At 37.2% G+C, this 26,754-nt stretch overlaps 1 protein-coding gene and 1 long non-coding RNA gene across 8 annotated transcripts in view; both read right to left on the reverse strand.

Annotated features, from left to right (window-relative positions):
• LOC131242975 (uncharacterized) overlaps positions 1-26,754 on the reverse strand; it is an 87,293-nt gene that overhangs the window by 12,368 nt on the left and 48,171 nt on the right. For 4 of the 7 annotated variants that reach the window (XM_058241996.1, XM_058241995.1, XM_058241994.1 and 1 more), the window contains 6 exons: positions 24,375-24,530; positions 17,277-17,683; positions 16,659-17,148; positions 16,236-16,583; positions 686-1,469; positions 497-555 (listed from right to left, as the gene is read on the reverse strand). In XM_058241996.1, the coding sequence (XP_058097979.1) occupies positions 497-555; positions 686-1,469; positions 16,236-16,583; positions 16,659-17,148; positions 17,277-17,683; positions 24,375-24,530 (2,244 nt within the window). Of the gene's footprint in view, positions 1-496; positions 556-685; positions 1,470-16,235; positions 16,584-16,658; positions 17,149-17,276; positions 17,697-24,374; positions 24,531-26,754 lie in introns of those variants that run through there. The other 3 variants (XM_058241997.1, XM_058241998.1, XM_058242000.1) reach the window with 3 other exon arrangements.
• Positions 14,681-15,706, reverse strand: LOC131242977 (uncharacterized). The gene is made up of 2 exons (XR_009169793.1): positions 14,936-15,706; positions 14,681-14,892 (listed from the first exon to the last, which is right to left on the reverse strand). It is a non-coding gene; the product is annotated as an uncharacterized LOC131242977 (long non-coding RNA).

Below are 26,754 nucleotides of genomic sequence, written 5' to 3' on the forward strand. Positions count from 1 at the left end.
GGCCATATCCACTTCCATTAACAACAACTATGATTGGTATGAGTGCTTTGTGAACCCATTTGTTTCTCATTTTTATATATTCCTTCGTCAACTCAAATCCCTTTTCCTCCTGTTCCTCTTCATCCCTACCTTTCCTAAAGAAAACATCTTTGGATTCTTTCAAATTTTCCCATCACCGAGCAAGAAATCTTGAAGAGCAACATAGTAAATGGAAAGGCTAGCAAGAGTAAATATAATAGGAGATATCGTAGCTGTCAACATTCTGGGAAGAAGTCACAATGTCAAGTAACATGCTCTTAAACATAAAAATGTAACTCAATCCCACAAGTTATCAGTACGGACTCAATGATACAAACATACAAGTGATTGGGTGAAAAAATTGTCAAATACAATCTTTTGAAAGGACCAATTCTCAAATAAAAATCAAAAAGTGTGTGTGTGTGGGTGGGTGGAGTTAGCATTCTCAAATTGCTTAACGCATCGTATCGCACCATACCTTTATGACTAGTCCAAATATCTGAAGCATATCCACGATAAATTCGGCCATTTTTTCTCCTAGAAGAATAAATTTAAAAATTACAAAAGTACATGGAAAAAAGTGCTGAAATTCAATATAAGGGAACTTTTTGCATATTGTGTTTCCTGAAATGAACAGAGCAAGTAATAAATAAGATATATAACCTACCTTGCATGACCATGACTCGAGAAACTTCTTCCATGTTCAACCCTTGCTCACCAGCTTTATGAATGGCAACATGGACAGTCATGAAAAGCTGAAGAGAGAAAGGAGCCAGTTGTTCCCAACCAGCAGGTCTTGATGTTGAGAGTTCAACATAACTAGTAATAGCTTCCCATAGACGTTCATTGGGGGCCATTTTTACTGAATCGCCACTGTCAAATATATGGTCTGGATTCAAATTCTTTATAGGAGATGCAGTCCCACCAGGTATAAGATGAGAAAAGGATTTAGATAGATTAGTTTCATCATAAGACCAAGAACTTGTATGCTTCTCATCATTTGCGAAGAAGTCCACAGCTTCTGCTCTTGAATATGTAGCACGACTTAATGATACCTTGATGCCAGGAAAACCTTTTTCTCGACGAGAATCACTATTATTTGAATCATGGACTTTCTGCTTCTTAAACTTCTCATCACAATATGATTTCCTTTTATCAATTTTACGCTTTAAACTACTCTGCTCGTCAGCTTCTCCAACACCTTCGGCTGGCAGGACAGGTGAAATGGACAGTTCACCTGAAGAAACTAGAGCAAACAGATGGAAAATGTCACCACACTGTAAATCGGCACTGAGATTTGCCTCATCCTGCAGGAGCTCCTCTTCTCTTTTATGAAGCCAATTTGCAAAGTTTGCTGCCCTCTTTCCTGTGTTATCTGGAAATGGGGAAGAAGTGGCATCATGCCAGAACTTCTGGGAAAAGACAAATGGTTGACTGCCTTGCCCGATAACCTGCCCATTAGAGGAGAATGTTAGAAAGAAAAAAGTTTGATTAAGAAACGGAAAACATTAACATAAATTGGTGTTACAAGAAAATTGAGAGCACACCAAACGATAAGAAAAATTAGTAGTTGTGAATGGGCAAGGCGAGACAAAAAGACAATGTTAGATACGTGTGCTCTCGAAAGCCAATGATACATATGTTGATGGATATTCTTTATCTATGACCACTTAGTTGAATGGAATATACTTTTGTTTTTCATCAGTAATTGTGTGGAACTTATGCATTGAATATGTTTAGTGGGTTATATTTGCTGATTATCATAGGTCCATGGGGAAAGAATGAAGTGGACCACGGTCTCAAGAACCCTAAATTCCATAACCACTTAATCAGCCTTGGGCGACCCAGGATTAGTTTTGTGGTTATTCCATGTGACAAGGAACCAAAGATGAGTTGGAATGGATTAATCTCCAACATCGGGCATCTTGTTGCCAATACCGTTTACCACATGAGAGTGTGAATGTTCACTTGTTCATGATTACTTGGGCTGGGGTCAATTGGACATTCGCATCAGTGAATCTTATCAAGTCTCCTAACGAAGAGGCCCATCATACTCAGATTGGATTGACTTGATTGTATACTAGCTTTGACTGATCATGGGGGGACTTTATGGTCCTAATATTGCAGACAACCTTTTGAGATTAAATTGGTGGCCAGTGTATGAGCATTGTTGGGAGCACGCATTGGGATGTGGTGGAAGCCCTACATGCACCAATGAGGGATCCACTAATCTCCCCAACACTTGTTTGTGGATGGATCTTGTCAATGAGACCGTCCGTCAAGTGTTTTAAAGTAAGCCAGTGCATTTAAATTTTTTCAAAGGTTTCTAAAATGTTTTCAATGATCTTTACATTCCATCATTAAAGTGTTTTGATTAAATTTAATGGGAATCCAACAGTTAGATCCTTTAATAGTCCACATCCTGTACTTGCATGGGATTTAGAGCTAAGGATGGAAATGAGTGCAAAATGGTCAGAAATCATGATTCTTCATGTTTTACATGGAAAATCAAGGATTTCAACCTTTGATTATGAGATTTAATATTAGGGGGTCCAATTTGGAAACAATTGGGGAAATTTTAAAATTTTCACAATTTCTTTGAAAATTGGTTGCAATCTTACTATCCAAACACGAAATCAAACATGTATGAGGCCAGATCTACTAATTCTTATAGTTTTGGAGAATTTTTAGGGAAAAAAAAAATAATTAATTACAAAATAGTATAAAATATTTTTTAGATTTTTTTTTTGAAATTCCACTTCTATCAGCGGTCAATTCAATCCAATTTCAAAGTATGTGGGAGTGTTTAGTGAAATTATCACCACATACGCTTTAATTTAGGGATTTGGGGGTAGGTGGTCCGATTTGAGGAAAAATCAAAATCTCACCAATTTCTTTTAAATTGGTTGCAATCTTAGTGTCCTAATATGAAACGAAACATGTATCACACGTGATCTACTAATTATTGATGTTTTGGAGATTTTTTTTAGCAAATATTCTTAATTAAAAATAATAATAAAATATTGATTTTTTTCCAAAATTTATTTTCTATCAATGGTCAATTGACCACATTTTTAGAGCATTTAAATGTTTGATGTTTTTTAAATATAATTAATAATATTATCTAAAATAGTTATAAAAAAAAATGTTAAATGTATTGCTTGTGTTTTTTACTTCTTTTTTTATGAGGACATCACATCACATACACATTTGCATACATATCAGAGGAGGCGGGGGGCACCGATTTCTGTGGCTAAGTGAGTATCCATGTTCATGTTGAAGACACCATGTGCATGTGCAAGCATCTAGAAGACCCCACAATGGGAAGATGCACATGGGTTGCTTTAAGAAGTGATTTGGACCATTGGATTTGAGGGACATGACGATCGGGCCGTTGGATCGCATAGATTACATGATCAAGCTGTTGATCGTTGACCATTCTCATCATCAGAGGACATAATTATGTTTTAAGATTTAGTTTATGATTGATTTATGTTTTGGACACCTTATGAGTGATGTTATTTGATTTTTCATTAGACTAGGGTTATTTTGGTCAGAGTCGTTAAAACATGGTTTAATTTGTAATTTTGAAAAGTCTTGAGAATATATGAAGAGGGGGATGACCTCCTTAATGATGGATTTTCTCTCTTTAAAAAAAAAAAAAAACAAAGCTCCTTTGTTTCTTATTCTTCATGCGATGTGAAGACTTGTTCCATGTGATTTGAAACGAAGATCGGTGCGATGCCTATCTTCAATCACGGGAGTGTGAGGCTTCCAGTTATCTATCTTTGAGTTTTCCTTCTTCGTGCAAGGTATTTTGTTTAAATCTCGTTAGTTCTTCATCCAAAACCTCTTCCAACACCTTCTTTTCTTCTTCATCATCTTTTTCCTCAAAACCTTAAAGTTACAAACCAAACCCTAACAGACCGGACCCCACACGTGTGACCATACAGCCACACATGTGAGCCCATGAGTTGGTCTGTACATCCACTCTTCTAGTCCCCTTTGCTTCTTTGAACCATTCCTCCAAAACCTTATCTTCTCTTGTCCAAACCCTAACCATAAACCTAAAAATCCCAAATCTTCCAATTTCCCCAAATTACCAAATCCTAGATCTTCAAAACTTTCTATTAAACCCAAATCCCTAAATTCCCTACATCCAAAACCCTAATTCCCTTCTCCTAATATCTAAACCTTTTAACCCCTTTTACCCAACTTACCCTAATTCCAAGTTTTCCTCAATTTCCCTAAACCCTAATCTGACCCAATGTTTTAAGTATTGACGATATTGGCCGATATATACCATGATATCTCTTGTATACCACCTATACGATACGAAATGCACAGGTAGTGCCAATATATCCCACATGTTCGATCCGATGAGCATTTTCAATTTCCAATCCTTTTTTGTTGAAATTATGTTAAATGAGTGTTAAATGGTTACAAATCCATTGGTTTTTCATGTTTTGCATGAAAAATCATGGAGTTAGAGCTCTAATTTCGATATCCATTGGTTTTTATGTTCTTCATGCTTTTTTAAAAAAATTTCCTTCAACCAACTATCAATTAAGACTAATTTCGAAGTATTTAGGAGTATTTGATGAAATGATCATCACATACATTCTAATTTTGAAATTTGAGTGTAGGTGGTTCGATTTGGGAAATTTTGGGGAAAATTCAAAATTTTCTGCTATTTAGCCCAAATTGCTTACAATGTTACACTCTAAACGTGAAATCAAGCATATATGAGGGCTGATCTATTGATTTGTTAAGTTAGCATTAATATTCAAACAATAAAAATCATTTTTTTAACTAAAATTAATAAAATATTTTTAGAAAATTCAAAATTTCCCTTAAACCACCTACCTGTCAATTGAGACTATTTTTAGAGTATTTAGGAGTGTTTGATGAAATGATCATCACACTCTAAATGTTATGCATTCAATTTGAATATAGTTGCATTAGTTCAGTCAAACAGCGCATAACTTAGGACCCTATACAAGAAACCAACTATGTACATTTCTTTTTTGAGATGTTATGATTTAAAAGTGTTTATTAAAGTCTTTTTTAACAATCTCTAAAGTTTCATTAAAAAATTTAACAATTTTCTCAATGTTTCCCAAAAGGTGCGATAAATTACCCAATACAAACGATATATCCCATGCGATAACCGATACGTATTTGCATCCCAAGTATGCGATACGTAACGTGAGATCGATATTTTGAACATTGATCTCACCCTAGACAGTATTAGACCTTCATCTTTAAAATAGGCTTAACCTTATTGTATTTGGATATTTCTACATCCATTAGATCCTAGTTTCTCATATTTAATGGTCTTGTAGGATGATGCTTGGCAACCTAGGCTTAAACTATGCATGATCTCCTTTTAGAATCTTGGTATTTGTGATGATGGTAGCAAGTTTGTGATTTTCATTAATTAATTTAATTTTGCTGATTGATCTCTCACATTATTCAAGTTCATGCATTGGTCCTACATCAAATTCAGTATTAGAGCCATAGGTTTTGCATAGGATTTTTGTGTTGCACTTAGGTTAGAGTCACATCTAGGGTTAGTAGAGCATACATTGCATATAGGATCTAGGATCCTAATGTTGATTTTGTTCATAGTTTGAAGTATCCTATTGCTGAATTTTCAACTAGTGTTTTCCACTTATACCATTGCTGAATTTTCAGCATAGTAACTCAAGTTGTCACCTTACTGAATTTTCAGTTTGGTATTCTCATATTACCGTCCTGCTGAATTTTCAACATAATATTTGAAGGTAATGGCTTGCTGAATTTTCAAATTAGTGTTTGAATGTGTCCAGTTTGATCTCTAGATTGGTTTTATCTGTGTCATAACATTATCCTAGTATCTAGGTTTTCCTTTTAGAGTTTCCTTGTGTATGCCCCCTCGTTCTTGACGTGGCTTTGGTCTACAGTCCAGAATGAATCTGGAGTTGATTACTGAAGCCCTTAATGCTATCAACCACCATCTGACGGCCATTGAAGCGCACAATAGAACCATCGCTACTCAATTGACCACAACCAATGCATGTGTCAATCAACTTGAGGCCTCCAAACAGGCAAACCCCGACATTGGGGAAGATGTTGAATCTCAAGCTGGAGATCAAGTGGATGGGCGAGAAGGTGGTGGTGGCCAAGGCGTTGGCCGTGGTCGAGCACAAGTACAACTACAACGTGAGGAACATCATGACCATCATGATCCAAACACGCAAGTCATGAAGGGTGCAAAAGTCAAGGCTCCCAGTTTTGATGGTTACTTGGACTCCAAAAGCATTCCTTAATTAGGTGGCAAACAAGGACCACTATTTTAATTAGGTTGATATGTCTGATGCCGTCGAGTGAGATTTGCTAAGATGAAGCCGGTGGGCTAGGCCAAACTTTTTTGGACCAACATGGAGCGTAAAATTGAAAGGAGAGGAGAACCCCCAGTTGCACACTGGACTGAGATGAAAGAGGTCCATAAAGAAAATTATCTCTCTCTCTCTCTTATCGCTAGAGGCTCCTAAACTATGGCAGGCCTTGCGCTAAGGACCTATGACTGTGTCAGACTACATCGCCAAGTTCGAGGAAGACGTGATGCAATGTGACATTAAGGACCCAATGATTACATTGTCCAGATTCAGGATGGGCCTCCGAGTCGAGATCCAATGAGAACTTTATTCTTGTGACATTGGCACATTGGAGCACATGTACCAAGTGGTGTAAGACATTAAGTACTATCTGAAAGTATCAGTTGGTAGGCGTTATGACTCTCGGAATCCAAGTGTCGAGACTTATCCTCAAGGGACAAAGTCTGACGTGGGGAGTCAATCCAAGCCCCAAGTTAGTTCCCAGTCCAACCTAGAGATGTTAAAGGAAAATGGATGGCAGTTGCTAGCTCTAGGGGAGGTGAACAAACGCGATGCTTTAATTGCCAAGGATTTGGTCACTTTGCGCATCAGTGTCTCTCGAAAGAGAGGAACAAGGCCCTAGTGATTGGCGAAGGTGAAGAAGAATCAGATGAACTGGGCGATTTTGAAGTCTATCAGCCTAATATCACTAGTGTTTGTGATAAGGAAGTAGAAGAAGAAGAGACCACACCACTTGTAGTAGTCAGGTGCACCTTGACTTATGCAAAGGAGAATGATGACTGGCATCGGACTATGATTTTTTTACACCTATGCAAAATGTGGGGAGAAGAATTGTAAGGTGATCGTCAATAGTGGTAGTTGTACAAATGTGGTCTCCACTAGCACTTTATCTCGTTTGGGTTTGAAACCTGAACCGCGCCCTCAACCCTATAAAGTTTCATGGGTTGACGCATCTTCCATCCCTATTACCCAGCGATGTCTTGTGCCTATTTACTTTGGATCCTATTCAGATTCGTTGTGGTGCGACATTTTGCCTATCAATATTAGACACATCATTTTGGAACGAACTTGGTTATTTGACCGCGATGTGACGATATATGGCTGCTCGAATGTGTATTCATTCACGCATCGGGGCAAGAAGATCACTCTAGTTCGTCTCCTACCAAAAAGCAATGCAGAGAAGAAAGCCGAGGGAAAGTCAATTAACCCAAGGGATACGAGGAGATCCCAACCTAAGTCTCTCCATGTTATCAATGCCAAGGAGTTCGAGAGAGGCTAAGGTGGATTCGATAGTGTGCGCCTTAGTGGCTAGAGAACTTACACCTAAGGTTAGTTTAGAGGGACCCCCTAAGGTGAATCCAATTCTAGATGAGTTTCACGATGTATTCCCAGATGACTTGTCGGATGAGCTTCCACCCACGAGGGACATCCAGCATGCAATTGATCTTATCCATGGGGCGACTTTATCAAACCTTCATCATTATCGAATGAACCTCACGGAGCATGCAAAGTTCAAGAAGCGGGTAGATGAGCTCCTAAGGAAGGGTTTCATTCAAGAGAGTTTAAGTTCGTGTGCCAAGCTAGCGCTTCTCATGCCTAAGAAAGACAACACGTGGCGTATGTGTGTGGACAGTAGAGCCATCAATAAAATCACAGTCAAGTACCAGTTTCCCATACCGCATCTTGATGATATGTTAGACATAATGGCAGGTGCCACCATCTTTAAGAAAATTGACCTCAAGAGCGGGCATCACCAAATACACATGGCCCAGGAGATGAGTGGAAGACAGCCTTCAAGACAAAGGATGGGCTATATGAGTGGCTAGTCATGCCCTTTGCCTTAACTAACGCCCCGAGCATATTTATCAAAGTGATGACCTAGGTGTTGAGACCCTTTAAGGGTAAGTTCCTTATGGTGTATTTTGATGACATTCTTATCTATAACACATCAAAGGAAAAACATCTCCACCATCTAAGGCAAGTTTGTGAGGTCCTCGGAACTAAAAAGCTTTATGCCAACCTTAAGAAGTGCACATTCATGTCAAAGTGCATTTTCTTAGAGTTCATAATATCATCTGAGGGCATGAGAGCAGATCCGGAGAAGGTCAGAGCTATAGTTGATTACCCAATAAAACGATATATCCCGCGCGATAGCTGATATGTATATGCATCCCAAGTATGCGATACGTAATGTGATATTGATATTTTGAACATTGATCACACCCTAGATAGTATTAGACATTCCTCTTTAAAATAGGCTTAACCATATGCTATTTGGATGTTTCTACATCCATTAGATCCTAATTTCCCACATTTAATGGTCTTATAGGATGATGCTTGGCAACCTAGGCTTAAATTATGTATGATCTCCTTCTAGAATCTTAGTATTTGTGATGCTGGTAGCAAGCTTTATGATTTTTATTAATTATTTTAATTTTGCCGATTGATCTCTCACATTATTCGAGTTAATGCATTGATCCTAGTTTCCATACATGTCTTCGTACATTCATAAATTATATGAATAGACTTTGAATATACTTGCAACGGTCCAGTTAGACAATGCATAGCCTAGGACCCCATACAAAGGAAACCTGTTATGTGCACTTGTTTGTGTGATGTTATTCTTTAAAAGTGTGTATTAATGATTTTTTAACAATACCTGAAGTTTCATTGAAATTTTCGATCAATTTCCCAAAGTTTCCCCATGTTTCCCAACAAGTGAGATAAATTAATGAAATATTCGATCAATTTCCCAATGTTTCCCCATGTTTCCCAAAAAGTGCAATAAATTTCGTGATACAATTGATTTATCCGATGCGATAACCGATTCATATCTGTACCCCAAGGATCCGATACGAAACACGAGACCAAGGTGTTCCATATCCGTTACGTTACGCCCATAAAAGCCGATACGTATAGGTAACGGCTATGACTGTTACGCGATACAGGGGTGAAACGGGGCAGTTGGCTTTTTGGGACTGTATCGGCTGATATGGTGGCTGTAAAGGCCGCTACTGGGCAAAACAACCGTTACCCCTGCAACGGTCGAAAAACGACAACTTTTTTCCTTATTTAAATCTATTTTTCTTCTCTTTTTTCACTTTCTCATTTCAAAATCTCTTCTAAATCATTTTACAACAAATTTCGACCACTCTTACTATAATTTTTTAGATTAAAACCGTAGATTGAAGTGATTTGATATAATAGAAACTTCAAGGGTTTTTTTAAAAGATTGAAAAAATAGTATTTATACTTTTTTTCTAGTTCTAATACTTGATTGTGATGTGTAAGCATTAGATACATATTAATCATGTTCACAAATTCACTAGATAACCCGATACAACACTCTCACCAAATAGTGGACCGTTACACTATCATAAACATGTTCAAAACAAAAAAATGAATACATATTTGAAATATTTACATTATTTTGGAATTTTTAGATACTTTTTCAGAATTTTTTGGGCAAAAGAAAATTTTCAACCATCATGGCCAATACCCGTATCAGTAATGGTGGTGACCGTTACGGCCACCATTACTGATATAGAATACCTTGCACGAGACCGATATAGTAAACATTTCCCTCAAGCATGCCTCCATTCTCTTGTTGTTGATGAAACTACTCAATAGGGCTATTGCTCTCTAGATTTTAGTCATTTTTTAATTATAGGTATCATGACCCATAGAAAGAAAAGCAGCTATGTTGTTCTTTTTGCATGTTTGTTCTTTTGTTGGGGTTCTCTACTTTTTGAAAAGATCAAACGATGTTCATACAAATTAGAATATCATGAGAGGATTACATGTGATTTTCAATGTTTTCTTGATAAGATTACAAGTTACAACTAAATGGATTTTATTAGACTAATTCTTTTCTAATTTCCTTCATTTTGTTAGTTGTCACCATTATATACTATTTTTTACTTTGTTAGTTAATTTTATTTCTTCTTAAAAGAATATTATTTATTTGTGTACAGAAGTGTTTTTGTGCCTAAGTTTTGGACATTTCCATGCAAGTCACTTCGACACTTAACACCCATGCCACGTGTCCAAGTAACACTGCTACACCATATGTGATTACTATATTTGGGATTATGTATTGTTTTTTAGTGAAATCTAAATCCTTACTATAATATTGTTATAGATCCCAAGTGAGTTTATGTGGAAATAGGTTGGTGGTGGAATAATCGGCCTGGAGGCCTAAGCTACCTCCTTCTCAACTACAAGAGCATATCACCAAGTCAACTTTTGTAAACAGCCCTAATTTGCTACACCATTGTTGCTAACGGACCTAATGGCTTCCAGAAAAAAGATATTGACGTACCTGTACAGACAAATTTAAAAGTACATATATGACAAAATTTCACACTGATGTGTCCTCAAGTAGAGAGATGAAATTATAAAGGCCAATATCTAGAGTAAATGTTAAATATGCCAATTGTTTCGCAGTCGATAGTCTGGATACAAGAAACATAGTGGACAGCAGTGTTTTAAATGGTGAATAGTGTGTAGTGTAGCCTCACCCCTCTGAAGCGTGAGGCATAAGCTACAATGTGTAGCGTAAGCAATATGCTACTTCTAGATTATTAATCAAGGTTGTGCTTGGTTACACCAATTCCATGATATTCTGCACCAAATTAGACTGATTATAATGAAATTTGACAAAATTTTATGATAATTGGTGCAACCAAATGCAACCCAAAGCAATAGGAAAGGTCAACGATTAAATATAAAGGTGAAATGAGCAATGAAACTAATTTAATATTGTTACTTGTATTATTTTACTAAAAGTTAATTTTTATTGAAAAATAGAAAAATGTAACAAATTATTGAAAACATTACTTTTAATGTTGTAGTGAATAAAAACTTGTAACAAAGCCATGTAGCGTGTAGAGTAGTGTATGCAAATTATCATGTAGCGCATGCAACATGCGACTTAAGCTATTTTCACGAACTACGTAGAGTTAAGGCTAAGCTACACCATGAAGCATAAGCTAAACACTACGTAGCGTAGCCATTTAAAACACTGGACTGGGCATTGACATTTTACAATCTTTGGGAAGAGCTTGAGTTTACAGAAATAAAGCCAACAGTTTGATATAAGAGAATTGAAACAGACTAAACAAAAAATTTGAACCGTACAACCAACAGGGTGCTACTAAACGCAAACAGTAAGTATGATACAATCTAGGTGTTAATGTAGACTGTAAAATATGTGCAGTTCAAATCAAGTCTGAGAATTCCTAACTTGTTACTCAATTATGACCTTGTCTTTGCCAGTTTCCATGAACCTGCATATAAGTTAATCAGAACTAAAGGCTAATTTTATTGGCGAGTTATATGCTGGAAAGTATTGTACTATATTTATGATAATTTATCAAACATACTATCGCATTAAATATATTCCATATGATTATAATTTATCATGTTCCCAAGTAAATTATCTTGAGCCACCCATGAGTGATAAGCAGGTTTTTTCTTTTTTTCTTTTTTCTTTTTTAAAAAAATACCAGCTTATTCCAGAAGCTAGTCAATGATAATCCCTCCATAGATTATTTTTTTTAACACGCGCACTCACACCCCACACAAACACACCCACACACTCACACTACAGTGGATTTTCACCACAATGGGTACTCGAACCCACTAACTCATGTTGAAACTCTTGTGAGTATACCACTGAGGCATGAGTATACCACTGATAATCCCACCATAGATTCACCTATATTAAGTTGCGGCTAAAGTTGCAAAAATAAGAGCTTGAATCCTGCTTGTGAATAATCCAAGGAACATGACAGGTATAGGGACTACTGAAGGTACTGGAATTTATTATTTCTACTCTTTCTTTTCTACAACCTACCATCTTCCTTGTACAATAATCTAATGAGATATTATCTAACCGGTGTTCCATTCGTCACAGACCCAAACAATAGGAGTAAAATGGAAAAGGGAATGATTTTTGTGATGATCTAATCTTCTTGGGAGACACTAAGCGTGATAAAGATTGGTCCCAATATAGAAGATCTAATATTCCGACAAATTTACGATTTAATTTATTGATTTTGTTCTTTCATCAATGGGGCCCTTAAAATAAAATATGAAGAATAAATATATTCCATAATACAACATCAAGTCCTTGCATTTTTTCTATGAGGTACTGTATGATGCTCCAACCAAATGTTTGGGGTTTTAGTTGTGTATAAGTGGGGCCCAATGTTCAATGATCCAAAGCATTGATGCTATGGAGCACATGGATAGGCAACACAGCGAAGATCTCCCAAAGTGATCCACCATAGCCATCAAGTATGTGGCAAATTTTGTCCAATGTGAACGGATGCTATGTTCTCTTTCTTAGCTGTCTTTTTTCATGGCCACCACTGAAAAGCTAGATTGTTCCAATCAAGGAACTACTAGTGCATAGGCTACCCAAAGTGAGGTTCATTATATCAGCAGTTTAGATCACTGAGCCATGGACTCACTTGTATGAACTGTAGGGCTGAGTGGTACTGCACAAACACCGAGCTAGAGCATTTTATAATACCCACTTTGTATATTTGTATAGGCTGGATTCAACTGAAGACCATTTCAGGAGCAGAGAAAATTAATCGGTGATCTTAGAATTTCTACTCCCAGTAACATTTCCAGAAATTGTGAAATGGGACTCGTGTTGTATTGGAAAGAAAAAACCCCTTTACATTCACATGAGTAAATCTTCTTAGGGTTTTTGGAAATTCTACTAAAAGTAGAAATCACAAATTATTTCTCATGGCAGGGGCGAAAACACAGCCATGTCATTTTATTTTTTATTTTTTTTAAAGGCAGCCATGTTGTTAACATGATAATAATATTTAGATACCATGCTTTCAATTACTGGCTAGATTATGGTATTTATCATTTTCTTTTGCTATTATCATCAACTTTCCATTTGCACAAGTAGCAAACATACAAGAGATCAAAGGCTATCATTAGGTAGGCCATACCTCCAATGGGAATACTTGATACCCCACAAAATACACCATTTTGACAATCCAAGCAATTCTATTGAAGAATATTTTGAGGAAAGATAATAGATTGTTGTAAAGAAAATACTAATAATGAACTGATGCATCCGGGCTGCACATCCATCAGATATGGTCCCAGATGGGTCCTGCTGTTGGTCGATAAAGACTAAATTAGAAGAGAATGTTTGATTGGACTGTGGAGCCCACATCGGAAAGCAAATATGTCCTTATATATATGATGTTTTTTGAAAGGTTGACATATAAACAAATATAGATGGACTTGGAGCCTCTAGTAATATCAAAAACTCCCATATATCAACCAGTTATTCTAGCTACTGTGCACATACGACCGTATAACAAAACAGCCAGGCAGTTGGTATACAAGGGTCATAAAGATATAGAACTTCAAGTCTTCTGATGGTATTTAATGCCCCTTTACATCAATCAGTTCTCTATGTCGGGTCTCTACAAAATTTGCACACCTCGTATATTGCATATGATTGTGTATACAACATGCCACAATTTGCATATAGAAAGAGTAGATTTCCATCGGTTTCAATGAGGCTGATTCATCTATAAATGTGGTAGAATAAGGTTATTCTACAACTTTTCCATGTAGGCCTACCATGGTGGCTGTGTGTGTGTGTAGTAGTCAACCCATATAGGATGGTTGCCCTACCATGAAAGTGGGATGCCTAAAATTCAGGACAATCCAACCATCATGTGGGCCACCACTTCGATGTGGAGGTTTTTGGGTGGCTGTCCTTTGTTACTATGGTTTGGCCCACCATATGACTGGATAGTCCTGGTTTTTGGGGCTTCCTATCATCTTGGAGGAACTATCTTGATGTGTTGGTTGAATGGCATACACACAACACAGTGGGCCTGACAGAGGCAGTTCAATAACTTTTACACAACTAAGTTTTCCATTCAATCGAAGAACTTCACACATAGCTGAATAACAGTGGTGGAATAACCTAATTCTACAGCATTTGCATAGGATCCGGCCTCCTCTTTCAATAGCTGTTTTCAATTTCCTCATTTAATTTATTTGTTAGCGATAGAGTAGAGAAAGGATACTTATATTGACCAATATGACTAGTTAACTTCTTGTGTTTAGCATTAAGTGAATCTAAAGGATTTAAAATTAGTCGGACTAAAGCAGAGTATATGAAGTGCAATTTAGAAATAATCAGCGTGAAAATGAGGACTTAGTTGATATTTTTATTTTTATTTTTTTCTTTTTTCTTTTTTCTTTTCTTCTTCTTCTTCGTTTTAAAAAAAAAAAAAAAAAAACTTTGGCAAAATTTTATTAACAACAGCGGAAGCAAAACATTATGAATATACACAAACCAAAGAAAAGATACAACTCAAGCTAACTATCCGGAAAATGAACTACTGCCTTGGAGGCTATAGCCCATTACCTCACATTCATTTTAGCCCTACTAAAACCCTCAAAAGCTCGCCCTGCCCAATTCCTAAAGCTACAATTATTCCTTTCCAGCCATAAAAACCAAATTCCTGCCAAATGCACCAAACCTTTTTTTGTCTCTTTCCAAAATCAACACCATGCTACAAGAAGAATTGAGCAATGGAACATGGCAATACCCATCTATACCGAATAGCTCGAAAAAAACCTTCCAATACTTCCTTGCGAATGAACAATGGATAACTAAATGATCCACTGATTCCTCATTTTGATAAGACATTAGACAAGTATTCGGGAGAATCATCTCGCAAAGATTGTTGACCAAGAAGTTTCCCAAAAGGATCACTTTCGATAGCTTGGGTCAATAATTCATGAAAGTGGAAAGATTGACAAGGATGTTGCCCATACAATTCAAGTTGGGTGGAAGAAATCAAGATGTGTCTTTGGAACTTTACGTGTTCGTCATGTTCAACTCAAACTGAAAGGGAAATTTTATAGGATAGTTATAAGACCACCCATGCTTTATTGGATAAAATGTTGGGCAGTTAAGGAATGGCGCGTTCATATTAGAAATGAATACATTTGAGAGAACTTAGGAGTAGCACCAATATGTAATAAGATGAGGGAAAATAGACTTAGATGGTTAGGTCATGGGCAACTAAAACCAAGAATTGTGCCAGTTAGGAGTGGGTGGTACAAGACGAAGACTGGTGAAGGCTCTAAAAGGGTAAGGAGAAGGCCCAAAGGATGTGGATGGAGGTAATGTTTTCAATATTGGCATTGACGAACACATCACACTCTTAGGATATGAAAACGTATTGGGTATCGCATGGGAAATATTGGAGGTATTGGAAACATCGGGTGATTCGACCAATTTCCCAATTTTATTTCTTTTTAACATTGGGATATTAGTCAAATATTTCAATGAACCTTTAGGGGATGTTAAAATAGACATCATTACACCACTTAGAACTCAAAAGATTACAAAAATCAAGTACACAATAAGTTTTCTTCATATAGGGTACTAAACTATGTGTTGTTAGATACAAATGATGCAATTGTATTAAAAATCAGTTCTTTTAAAATAACAAATAAAGAAATCACTAATATTTCTATAATTCATATAACATATAAGCACATTCAATGTACTAAATATTGAAAGTAAATATATCCTACAATATATGGTGCATTTATTTAAAAATATTTTTTAAATTATTTTTTATAATTTTTTTCAAAAAATAAATTAATCTTTGAAAATAAATAAACAAGTCTGGCTTATGTTAAAGATCAATATACACTCATAAATACAAAATATTAGGCATACATAACATCTGGTCAATCTAATTGTAATTCAAATAAAGCAAAATCAGACTTAAGCTAACTACGTTTAAACCAAGGTTCAGATGATACCATGAATTTCCTCTCTCTAAGGTAATTAAACGCCGCAAAAATATCATGCTTGGAATAACGCCGGAGAGTCCCTTCTAGCAGTTTCGGCACTTCGGGCACCGCAGAGGTACTCAGGAATACCACCTTCAAGAGCTCAACGGCATTGGCTATTGACAATGATCCACAAACCTTTTTACTGATGCCTCCATCGTTCCAAAGCTTTTGAAACTTTCCAAGGCGTTGAGAACTTGACCTACTTCGACTCGCAAAGAAAACCATACGGTGATCTTTCACTTCTCTTTCAACATAGTTGTGAATTCCTTTGCCAGGATTGGATGATGAAATTAATCCAGATATTTGATGTGAGTCCTGAGAGTGAGCAGAGTTATCTTCAGCCACCAATGAAGGACCAGTTTCTATGCCATGAGAAAATTGACAACTTACATGAATGATGCTTGGATTTGTCTCATCAACTTGGGGAAGATCTGGCCACTCTTTTTCGCGCCTGCTTCTACAAGTCTCTGGTTTACCCATCCGCTTGTAGTAAATCACCTCATCAACAGCCATCTTAATATTCTCTTCTTCAAAATCATCCCAAAAGTATTCCTTGAAGTGTGACCCTAAAGTATTTTCATGAGCTTGGGAGTCGGTAAGAATCCCCACTAATGGTGAATTTTGAAAAGTTTGCCCAGAGCTACCATGCTTCATGAGTTCCTTTTCACTTATTTTATCCAGGTGTTTAACATATCGTTCACCAAGCAGGTTACAAAGTTTCATCACTGCTCTTCTAATATTTGGATCATTATTCAACATGGCCATTCTTCTTCTGCAAGTATCTGGAGGTGCTGGAAGGTCAGAAATAGAGGCCCAATCAGCACGATGATACCTTGCCCCAAGGGCTGCACGATGTCTTGCATATTGGATCACCAATTGCCTGTGATAAAGAAAACATACTCAATAGAAACATGAGGAGCTACAAGTAAGAACTGTTGGTAAAGGATATCATTCTTTTAGTAGTTTTGGGGAATATGAGGTTTATTACATAAGCTATTTTTAATTTACCTATCTGAATTTTCTGTCCATGAAAACTTTTTTCGACGTGTTGGCCTCAGCCTTGAAAAGGCAAACTGACTAATAAAAGAAGAACTCTCCCCATCTTCTTCATTTGTCTCCAACTCTTCAACAGCATTGGGATGATTGACCTCATCACATGTTTGAACGCCAATCTCATGGTCTTCCATAGATGTAGGGCAGCAATTTTCTTGTTCCGTGTTTTTCAAATCACTATCAGATAGAAGAGGCGATCTTGTTAATTCTCCAGTTACAGTGTCTGACTTTACATGCTTCAGTGACTTGTTTTCTGAAGATATCTTCCTTTTCTTAGCAATGGATACATGATTTTTTGTGTCCTGCTCTCCTAGAAATACAGGATGACGTGATCGCCGCTTATCATATGAAACACGGAGCACCTGCAAGAAGTATCTTTCAAGTTACCAAGGAAAAATCATAAGGTCAAATATGCATATCATATAACAAAACAAATTCCAGAAACACTGAACATATAAGGGAAATGTGCCATTAAAAGATGTACAGTTAGCTTATTCAATAGCATCAAGTATACTCTGAAATAAATCACATTAATAAAAGCACAGTGGTAGATCAGTGCTAGTGATAATCAGTAAAATGAAATTTAAAAGGTATGGAATGGAAACAACAGCAAAAGTAGTAGCAAAGGAATTTCAGGAAAAAGGCAGTGTTGAGAAAATTACACGAGTTAATCCTTTCTTTGTGCAGCACTGAACATTTTCACCAATGCCTAAAATTGTATGCCAGTGAGCACTTCAAGGAATTATGCCTGCAACCCACCCATCCGCACATACAAACAAAACAGCACTGCGACCTCTTTTTTTTTTTTTTTTTAATTACACAAATATCCAAACACCAAGTGGGATCCAAAAACCAGGTGGTGGAATTTAAGAGGAAAAAAATGTTCAACAAACTGATGGAAGAAGAAAGTGGAATGCCTAGGAAGAAATAATTGTTATGTGAAACGAGATGGTTGAGTGCACTAGGAAAGTGGCAAAAGATGTTTTAGGAGTATTTAGAGGGAAAAGCCAGTGAAAAGGAAACTTGGTGGTGAGTGACAACATATAAAAAGCTATTCATGAGAAACATTCATGTTTCAAAGCCTAGCATGGGACTAGAAATGAAATTTTTGAACAATATATAAATGCCAAGAACGTTAAGAAAGTAGTAAGTGAGGCTAAACTTAAGGACTCTGGTGATCTTTACAATAGATTAGGGATAGGAGAAGGTGAGAAAGATGTCAAAAATGAGCGAGAGGAAGGGTAGGAACTTAGATCATGTTAGATGCACTAAGAGTGATAACTAGCAGGTACTAAACATAAGCCAATTCCCATTCTTCTTGAGGGTGAGGGCAGGCACAAAACATGGGCTATGGCTCTCTCGGATGTAGCCCTTATTTAGCAACTCATCAACTTGATGCTTCAACTCAGCATGCTTGGTTAGACCCATTCGGTGTGCTGGTACGTTGGGTAAAAAATGCACCATGAACCAAATCTATTGCGTACTGAATATCCCACAGTAGAGGCAACCCCTCATGCTGATCTTTAGGGACTAAATCTTGAGAGTTATGGAGCATAGATTTGATTTCTCAAGGAATAGATTCATCTTTACAAGTAGTAGGCCCATACACCTATTTTGTTACTAGAGCGAGCATAACTCATTTTTCCCTACTCTCTTGCTCAAACTTTCGCATGGTGAGAACATAGGAGTTAGGAAGTGTCCGATGTCGATGTAGATGGAGGAGACATAGGCAACAGGTGAAGTGGATCCAATGGCCTCGCCATAGGAAAATATGTGTTAGCCTCACTGTTGCTTTGCAATAGAATTATATCACACCAAATGTCATCCTCATAGACGCCGATTTTAAAAGACACCAAACACCTTCGAGTCATAGAGATGGTAGTGACATCAAGTGATGCAACCTTGTATAGTTTTGGATGTTTTTCAATTGGCAATTTGAGCTTGTTAATTACCTCTTGTGAAACGAGTTTCATCACACTACCGCCATAGACGATTATGTTACACAGCCTACCTTGGCACTTGCCTATGGAAAATAGTGGTCCAACGCTAGTCCTCCGCATCCCCCTGAGTGATGGTAAGGAAGCAATGTATGATGAGAATGGTAGCTTCGACTGCGGTTTCAGCATGAGGATTCTCTGGCTGTAATGTAGGCTCTACATAGGGTTGTTCAATTGCTCGTCGTAGTACTCAAGGTTGTCATGGTAGTAGGGATCCTCCTCATTACTACGGTAATAGAGGTTCTTGGCTTGCATACACTCATTAGAATTGTGTCTTTTCTCTCCGCAGCAGTGACAGTCAACATTCTACTGAGGATTAAGATTAGAACATTTCCCTTTGGTATGCCCCTACAGCACTGGATGCCTTTGATATGAATTCTACTGCGGAAACACCGCAAAGGTTATGGTTGCCCTTACAGACAGAATCTACATCTATGGTCGTGGCTAAAAAGGGTCGGGAGGTAGTCGGTAGCCTTGGGGTGGAAGCCTGTTAAGACATGGATCAAAACTTTCTTTACAAAAGACTCCCTCGACTGAAGATCCAAAACATCAGAGAGTTTGTTATTGTAGCCATTGCTCAAATTGTTGGGCCTTCCAATGAACAACATCAACTGACTCGAAATCATACAAGACCACCTCAAGCTTTATCATGGCGTAACCCTGCCCAATAGCGGTTAGCCATTACGCGGCTGGGCTCTACAAGCTTACGATGGACAGTAAGCCCATTGAATATCTCAGTGTAGCCTTTTATTAGTACAAGTTGTTAGGTGTAATATGTTAAGTTGTAAGTTGTTTGTATTTTGGAATCAAGACATCATATTCATTTCTCAAAAATAAAATTTTTAATTTTCAGTAAGTTGTTGACTTGTTATTTGTTAGTTATTACTTGTTAATTGTTATTCACTTATTTGTTAATTGTTAATGAATTAGAACTTAGAAGATGACTTATTGAGTTTGTGTTAAGTCATTAGTGTGACTTTTTAGTATTATACATTACCTATGTAGCTAAGGGACTAATTACACTTTACAATGCAATAGATAAAAACAACAAATTGGATCACTTCTATAGTTCTACTTTTTTTTATGATGACAGGGTGTCCACACCCCATTTTAAGGCCAGAATAATCCCTACGGATGCACGCAATCACCCACAAACCATGTGCATCAGGTAATATGTGGGGAGCAAACCCACAACGATAGCCATTTGCCCAAACCCCATGCGGGTGGATCACTTCTACTAATTCAAAATATTTATCTTATTTTTGTTGATTTTTTAAAATTTTTGCTAAATTTTCCCATTTTCTTCTTCTTTTTTAATTTTCCAAAAAAAAAAAATAGCGTAAGCGATTACAACCACACAAGTGATCACATAAAACATTTGACAACACTGAGGAATTAATAAATATTTTTAACCAAGAAGTTTCCCAAATGACCACTTCCGACATCTTGGGTCGACAATTCATGAGAGCGGAGAGATTGCAAAGCATGTTGCCCATAGAATTCAAGCGGGGTTGAAGAAATGGAGATGTGCCTTTGAAGTTTTACATGATCGCCATGTACCCACTCGAACTGAAAGGGAAATTTTATAGGATGGTTATAAGTCCAACCATGCTTTATGAGACAGAATGTTAGACAGCCAAGGAACAAGATGTCCTTGGGATGTCTAGCTGAAATAAGGATGTTGAGATGGATGAATGGCAAGAAAAGGAAGGATAAAATTAGAAATGAATGCATTCGAGGGAATTTAGTAGCAGCACCAATAGGTAACAAGATGAGGGAAACTAGACATGGATAGTTTGTTCATGTGCAATGGACACCAAGAGCTGCACAAAGGAATGAATTTGTACAAATTGAAGGCTCTAAAAAGGGAAGGGGAAGGGCCAAAAGGAAGTTGGTGGAGGTAGTGAGAAAGACGTGATGACCTATGGCTTGAAGTTATGGCCCTTGATATAGTGGAATGGTGGAAAACGATTCATGTAGCCGACCCCGATTAGTTGGGATAAGGCTTAGATGATGATGATGATATAGTTACAAGCAGTGTTCGAGTTGTCGGTATCGCTACAAGTTTCGCTGGCCAGAGATAAAGATATAATATCGTTATCGCCGATAATATCGCCGATAACTGGAAATGCAGGGAAAAAGGGGGAAACATGGAGAAAATGGTGGAATTTTTCAGTGAAACTTCATGACATGTCTAAATACATATATTTACATATTTAGGAATGAAAAAATTACAAAAAGAATGCATTAAATAAGAAGTTTCCATTTAATGGGGGTCAAAAGGCACGCGTTGTCGTAAGAAATCACTCAAATAATAACCAAAATGAGTTTATGTAATACAAATGTAAGCTTATAATAATTAAGACATGCAAAAGTAAATGCATTTAAAAAAAATACACATTTATGGCCACATTTCATCCTTACATAAAATGACAAGGTGACTCGCAATCATTGTTCAGATCTCGTGGCCGTTGAGAGTAGTACTGTGGCCCACTATGAATGTGCGTGGATTATCCACGCTGGCCATCCATTTTTTCAGCTCATTTTAATAGTTGTTTCGAAATTTGAAGCATGTCCAAAGCTCAAGTGGACCACACCACATGAAACATTGGTAATAATGATTTTTACAGTTGAAACCTTGGTAGGGGCTACAGTGATGTTTATTTGTCATCTAACCTGTCCATAAGGTCACAAAGACATGGATGAAGGAAAAACACAAATAATATATTGATCCAGATTTTCTTAGGCCTCATGGAATTTTAGACATTATAATTTCAATTCACACTATTTCCGTGGTGAGGTCCACTTGAGATTTGGATATAATTGGTTTTTGGGCTAAAGCCCTTAAATTATTTGTTAAAATGGATGGACGGAGTGGATAAAATATGTAAATCATGGTGGACCCCACATAATTTACTCAGAACGCAAACACATATGTACTCGAGTCGGTAGGGACGCGGCTTAGCTACGACAGGTTGAGTGGCAAGACTTGCCACTGTAGCGACGTGTAGCTGTTATCTGACCCACCATGGTTTATGTTTCATATCCACACCGTCCAACCATTGGAAGATATCATTTTAGTGTACCAGATAAAGAAGGAGTCGGATCCAAATCTCTAATGAACGACACCACATGAAAACAATAATGATTGGATATCCACCGTTAAAATCCTCCTATGGCCCACGGTACTATTTATTTGATATTCAATCTGTATGATTACGTCATACAAGCCTAGATGAGGGCAAAAATCAGATATTAGCTTGATCCAATACTTTTATAGGTCCCAAAAGGTTTTTAATGGTCTACGTTATTCCTGTAATGTGGTCCACTTGAGATTGGGATATACCTCATTTTTTATCTCATACTCTAAAATTGTCTCGAAAAATAGATGGACGGTAAGGATACAATACATACATCATGGTGGGGCCTACAGAATGTTATGGTGGCCCAACGAATTGTTTAATGGTGAAAATCATTATCACCGCTGCTATTTGTGGTGTGGTCCACATGATATTTGGATATGATTCATTTTCTGGATAATGCCCTAAAATAATCTCTAAAAATAGATGAACGGTATAGATATAATAAATACATCACTGTGGGGCCCACGTAACTTTAATATCCATTGAACCGTTCGTACAACTCGGAGCTCGAGGAGCGTTAGTGCTCGTCTGCGCACGCCACGTACCTACAGCAGCTATACAGCTACTGTGTGTACACCACCCATTCCACGGCCCTTTTTTTGATAAACCGACCCCAACCATGGCGATTTTAAAGCTCCCAAAAATCTCTCCCCAAATTCCGATTTTTTTTTTCAAATCCCAAATCAAATCCCCGTAAGCCTGGTAGAATCCAGTTTCCTTTCAAAGCGATTCCATTCGAAGGAAAAATGGGATTTTAGGTTTTTCTTTCTTGTGAAAGATCCGGCGCTGTTGACCACGATTGGACAACCAAATTCAGCCGAGGGCCACTCCTTAGGTAGATCTTGAGTAAAAAGGTAAGAGAGCTTCTTCTTCTTCTTCTTCTTCTTTTTCTATATTTTTTTCGGAATAAGAGGGTCGTCGCCTAATGTCGCCGAAAACACGGCATTTGTTTTGCCTATTTTATCGAAATCTACAGGGGAGTTGGCTGATTTGGCCAGTGATCCGAAAATATCGCCGATAATATCGACGACATCTAGAAGAGAAACGAAATATTGGGGTTTCGGTATCGCAGGTCTGGCGACACCGATAATATCGGCGATATTATCGATTTCTCACCGATAACTCAAACACTGGTTACAAGGTCACATCACCCATTTATGAGGAAATGTCATTGTTTCTGCAGTTTCTTTTCCTGTATGACCTGATATTTTGAATGGTCCACCCATATGGCTATGCATGACTTGATTCCGGTGAATATAATCAGAATTTTCAGATCCCTCTAGCATTAGCAAAGAATCTCTTTTATCTTGTCCCTTTTTTTTAATTAAAGCCGTAGATGAGTAACATGTCTGAATTAACAGCTGTTTCTATTCATCAAGTTGACAGTCCAAGAGTCATGACTATCCAATTTTTTTAGTTCATGAGTTGTGTTGTTCTTCAACTTCCAAATATTAAATTTTCTGGTCATTTTCTAGTGCTCTTTTCCCTCTAAATTCTAACTGTCCATGGTGCAACTCCCAGGTGATTTTTTGTTTTTTGAAAGATTTTAATAAAAAACTCTTAGGCAATTTCAGTTAATTGACTAGTAAACAATGCTTCTTATGGGCATTTTCTGCATGGGAAGTTTTTTCTTGGTGTTATTGTGGATAAAGGCCCATGAAACAGTTACAGAACCTGTTGCAAAACATCCAGCCTCTACTAATTATGGTGAAACACAACCAATGGGTTATGAATGCTAAGATTCTATATTGGATTGAGAACCAATAACTGCTGTAAGTTTAACAAGTATAACCCACATGGATCGGTTACTTTCAAATGGAAGAAAACTTACAAATTGATTGAAAATATAATACTTGATTGACCCATGATATACACAGTCATTATTCACTCATCCATGAGCTTCCAATACTAACCTGCTCTAAGGAAAGATTTAACTCTGCAGCAATCTTAACACAATCTTTGAATGGAATTTTTTTATCTGGAACATCATTTGCCACACGTTTCAGCAGCTCTGCACGTTGGTCAGCAGCCATAACCCGAGCTGATGCCCATGAGCGGCAAAGGAAAACCTGTAGCAAATCAATTCTAGTTATCCTTGATTTAAAGAAAAAAGGCGAATAATGAAATACAAATTAGAAAGAGCTCAAATACCATTGTTCCATTTAGAGAATCTTGTTAATCAACTGCCTTTTATGGATTTGTGGCAAGCTATTCCATAACGGTAACGGTGGCCATAACAGCCATCACTGTTACCTTTACGATGCAGGTCGTAACGGCTGTTACAGCCACCGTAACAGCCGTTACGGTCTCTTTTTTTATTGAAAGAAAAAACCTGAAAATCATGTATTTGTCCTGTAACATTGAAAATAAAAATAAAAATCAAACAACCTATATTTGCCCTATAACCAGTGTTCAAATTATCACCGATATTATTGAAATATCTCCGATATTATCTTTATCTCCAGCTCGGCGATACCGATAACACCGGTAGCGATACCGATAATGTTGGTAGTATAGAAATTCCAAGTATTAGCAATGTATCGCTAAGTGTCGCTAATGTAATCATCAATATTTTCAACTATGTAAATTCTAGGTGTCGCTTGTATTGCCAATGCATCAATATTGCCAATGTATCACCAATATTTTCGACTATGTAAATTCTAGGTAATGCTTGTATCATAAGTGTATCGACAATATTTCAATAATATCGCCAATGTATTGATATCATCAAATTATTGTTTATTAGAAAAAATTTTATTTCAATTTTTTTTCATGGGCACATGATTGTATGTAGTGTTCACTTTGTCATTGATAATGTTGATAATATCTCGATATTATCGATACCGCAACATGCATGATATTAAGACCATAATCTTTCATTTCATTTACAATTTAATGCAGGGGCATTTTTACACCAGGCTCAAGTGGGGTAGCCCGTGGCATGCGGGGACACACTCGAGGTGGGTGACCAATGTGATTTGGGGCCCACGGGAGAGGTCTCATGTTCGAGACTCCTCACCGAGGGTGATTAATGCAGGGGCATTTCACATCGGGCTCAAGTGGGGTAGCCCGTGGGATGCAGGGACACACTCAGGGTGGGCGGCCCATGTGATTTGGGGCCCACGAGCCCACGAGGGGGGTTTGGCCGAGGTCCTAACCCGTAAGATGTGGGGCCTGGGCTATGAGATAAAGGGATTAATTCGTCATACTCTAATAGTTCGAGCTTTTAGAGCAGGTGGTTAATTATCCTGCATCACAATTGTTGATGATTTCTAGGTGAAATATCATGTGTTGTTGATATTTTACAATATCGATGGATGTTTGGATGGAAGGTTGGATGGCTAAATAGGTTGGATGGGATGGTTGGACTGATTTCTTACAACAGCACATGCTTTTAAGGCCCCATTAAATGGAAACTTGTTATTTTGCATTCTTGTTGCATTTTTTTTATTTCTAAATATGCAAATATGTACATTTTAACATATCTTAAAGTTTCACTAAAAATTCCACCATTTTTCCCATGTTTCCCCGCATTTCTGGTTATCAGCGATATTATCGACAATATCAATATTGTTTCCGTATCCCTGGCCAGCGAAACTTGTAGCGATATTGATACTTCGAACACTGCCTGTAACAGACCAATACATGGCTATTATGGCCAGTGTTCGAAATATCGGTATTGCGCTATGTATCGCATTCTTAGGAGACAAATACGTATCAGTTGTCGCATGAGATATATCGTTTGTATCAGGTAATTTATCACACTTTTTGGGAAACATCGGGAAACATTGGGAAAATGGTTGAATTTTTCAATGAAACATCAGGGATTGTTAAAAAAGACCTTAATACACACTTTTAAATCATAACATCTCAAAAAAGAAGTGTACATGATAGGCGGCTTCCTGGGTATAGGGTCCTAAGCCATGCGTTGTCTAACTGAACTAATGCAACTATATTCAAATTGGATGCAAAACATTTACAGTATATGTAATGATCATTTCATCAAACACTCCTAAATACTTCGAAATTAGTCTCAATTAACAAATAATTGAAGGGAAATTTTGAAAAAAATAATAATATTTTATTAATTTTTAATTAAAAAAATATTTTTACTTATCAAAAATTGACAAGGACTTGACAAATCAGTAGATCAGCCCTTATACATGCTTAATTTTATGTTTAGAGTGCAACATTGCAAGCAATTTGGGAGAAAATGGGGAAAATTGGGGAATTTTCAAATTTTCCCCAAATCGGACACCTACAATCAAATTTCGAAATTAGTCTTAGTTGACA

This window comes from Magnolia sinica, chromosome 4 (genome assembly GCF_029962835.1).
Source record: "Magnolia sinica isolate HGM2019 chromosome 4, MsV1, whole genome shotgun sequence".
Classification (NCBI taxonomy): domain Eukaryota; kingdom Viridiplantae; phylum Streptophyta; class Magnoliopsida; order Magnoliales; family Magnoliaceae; genus Magnolia; species Magnolia sinica.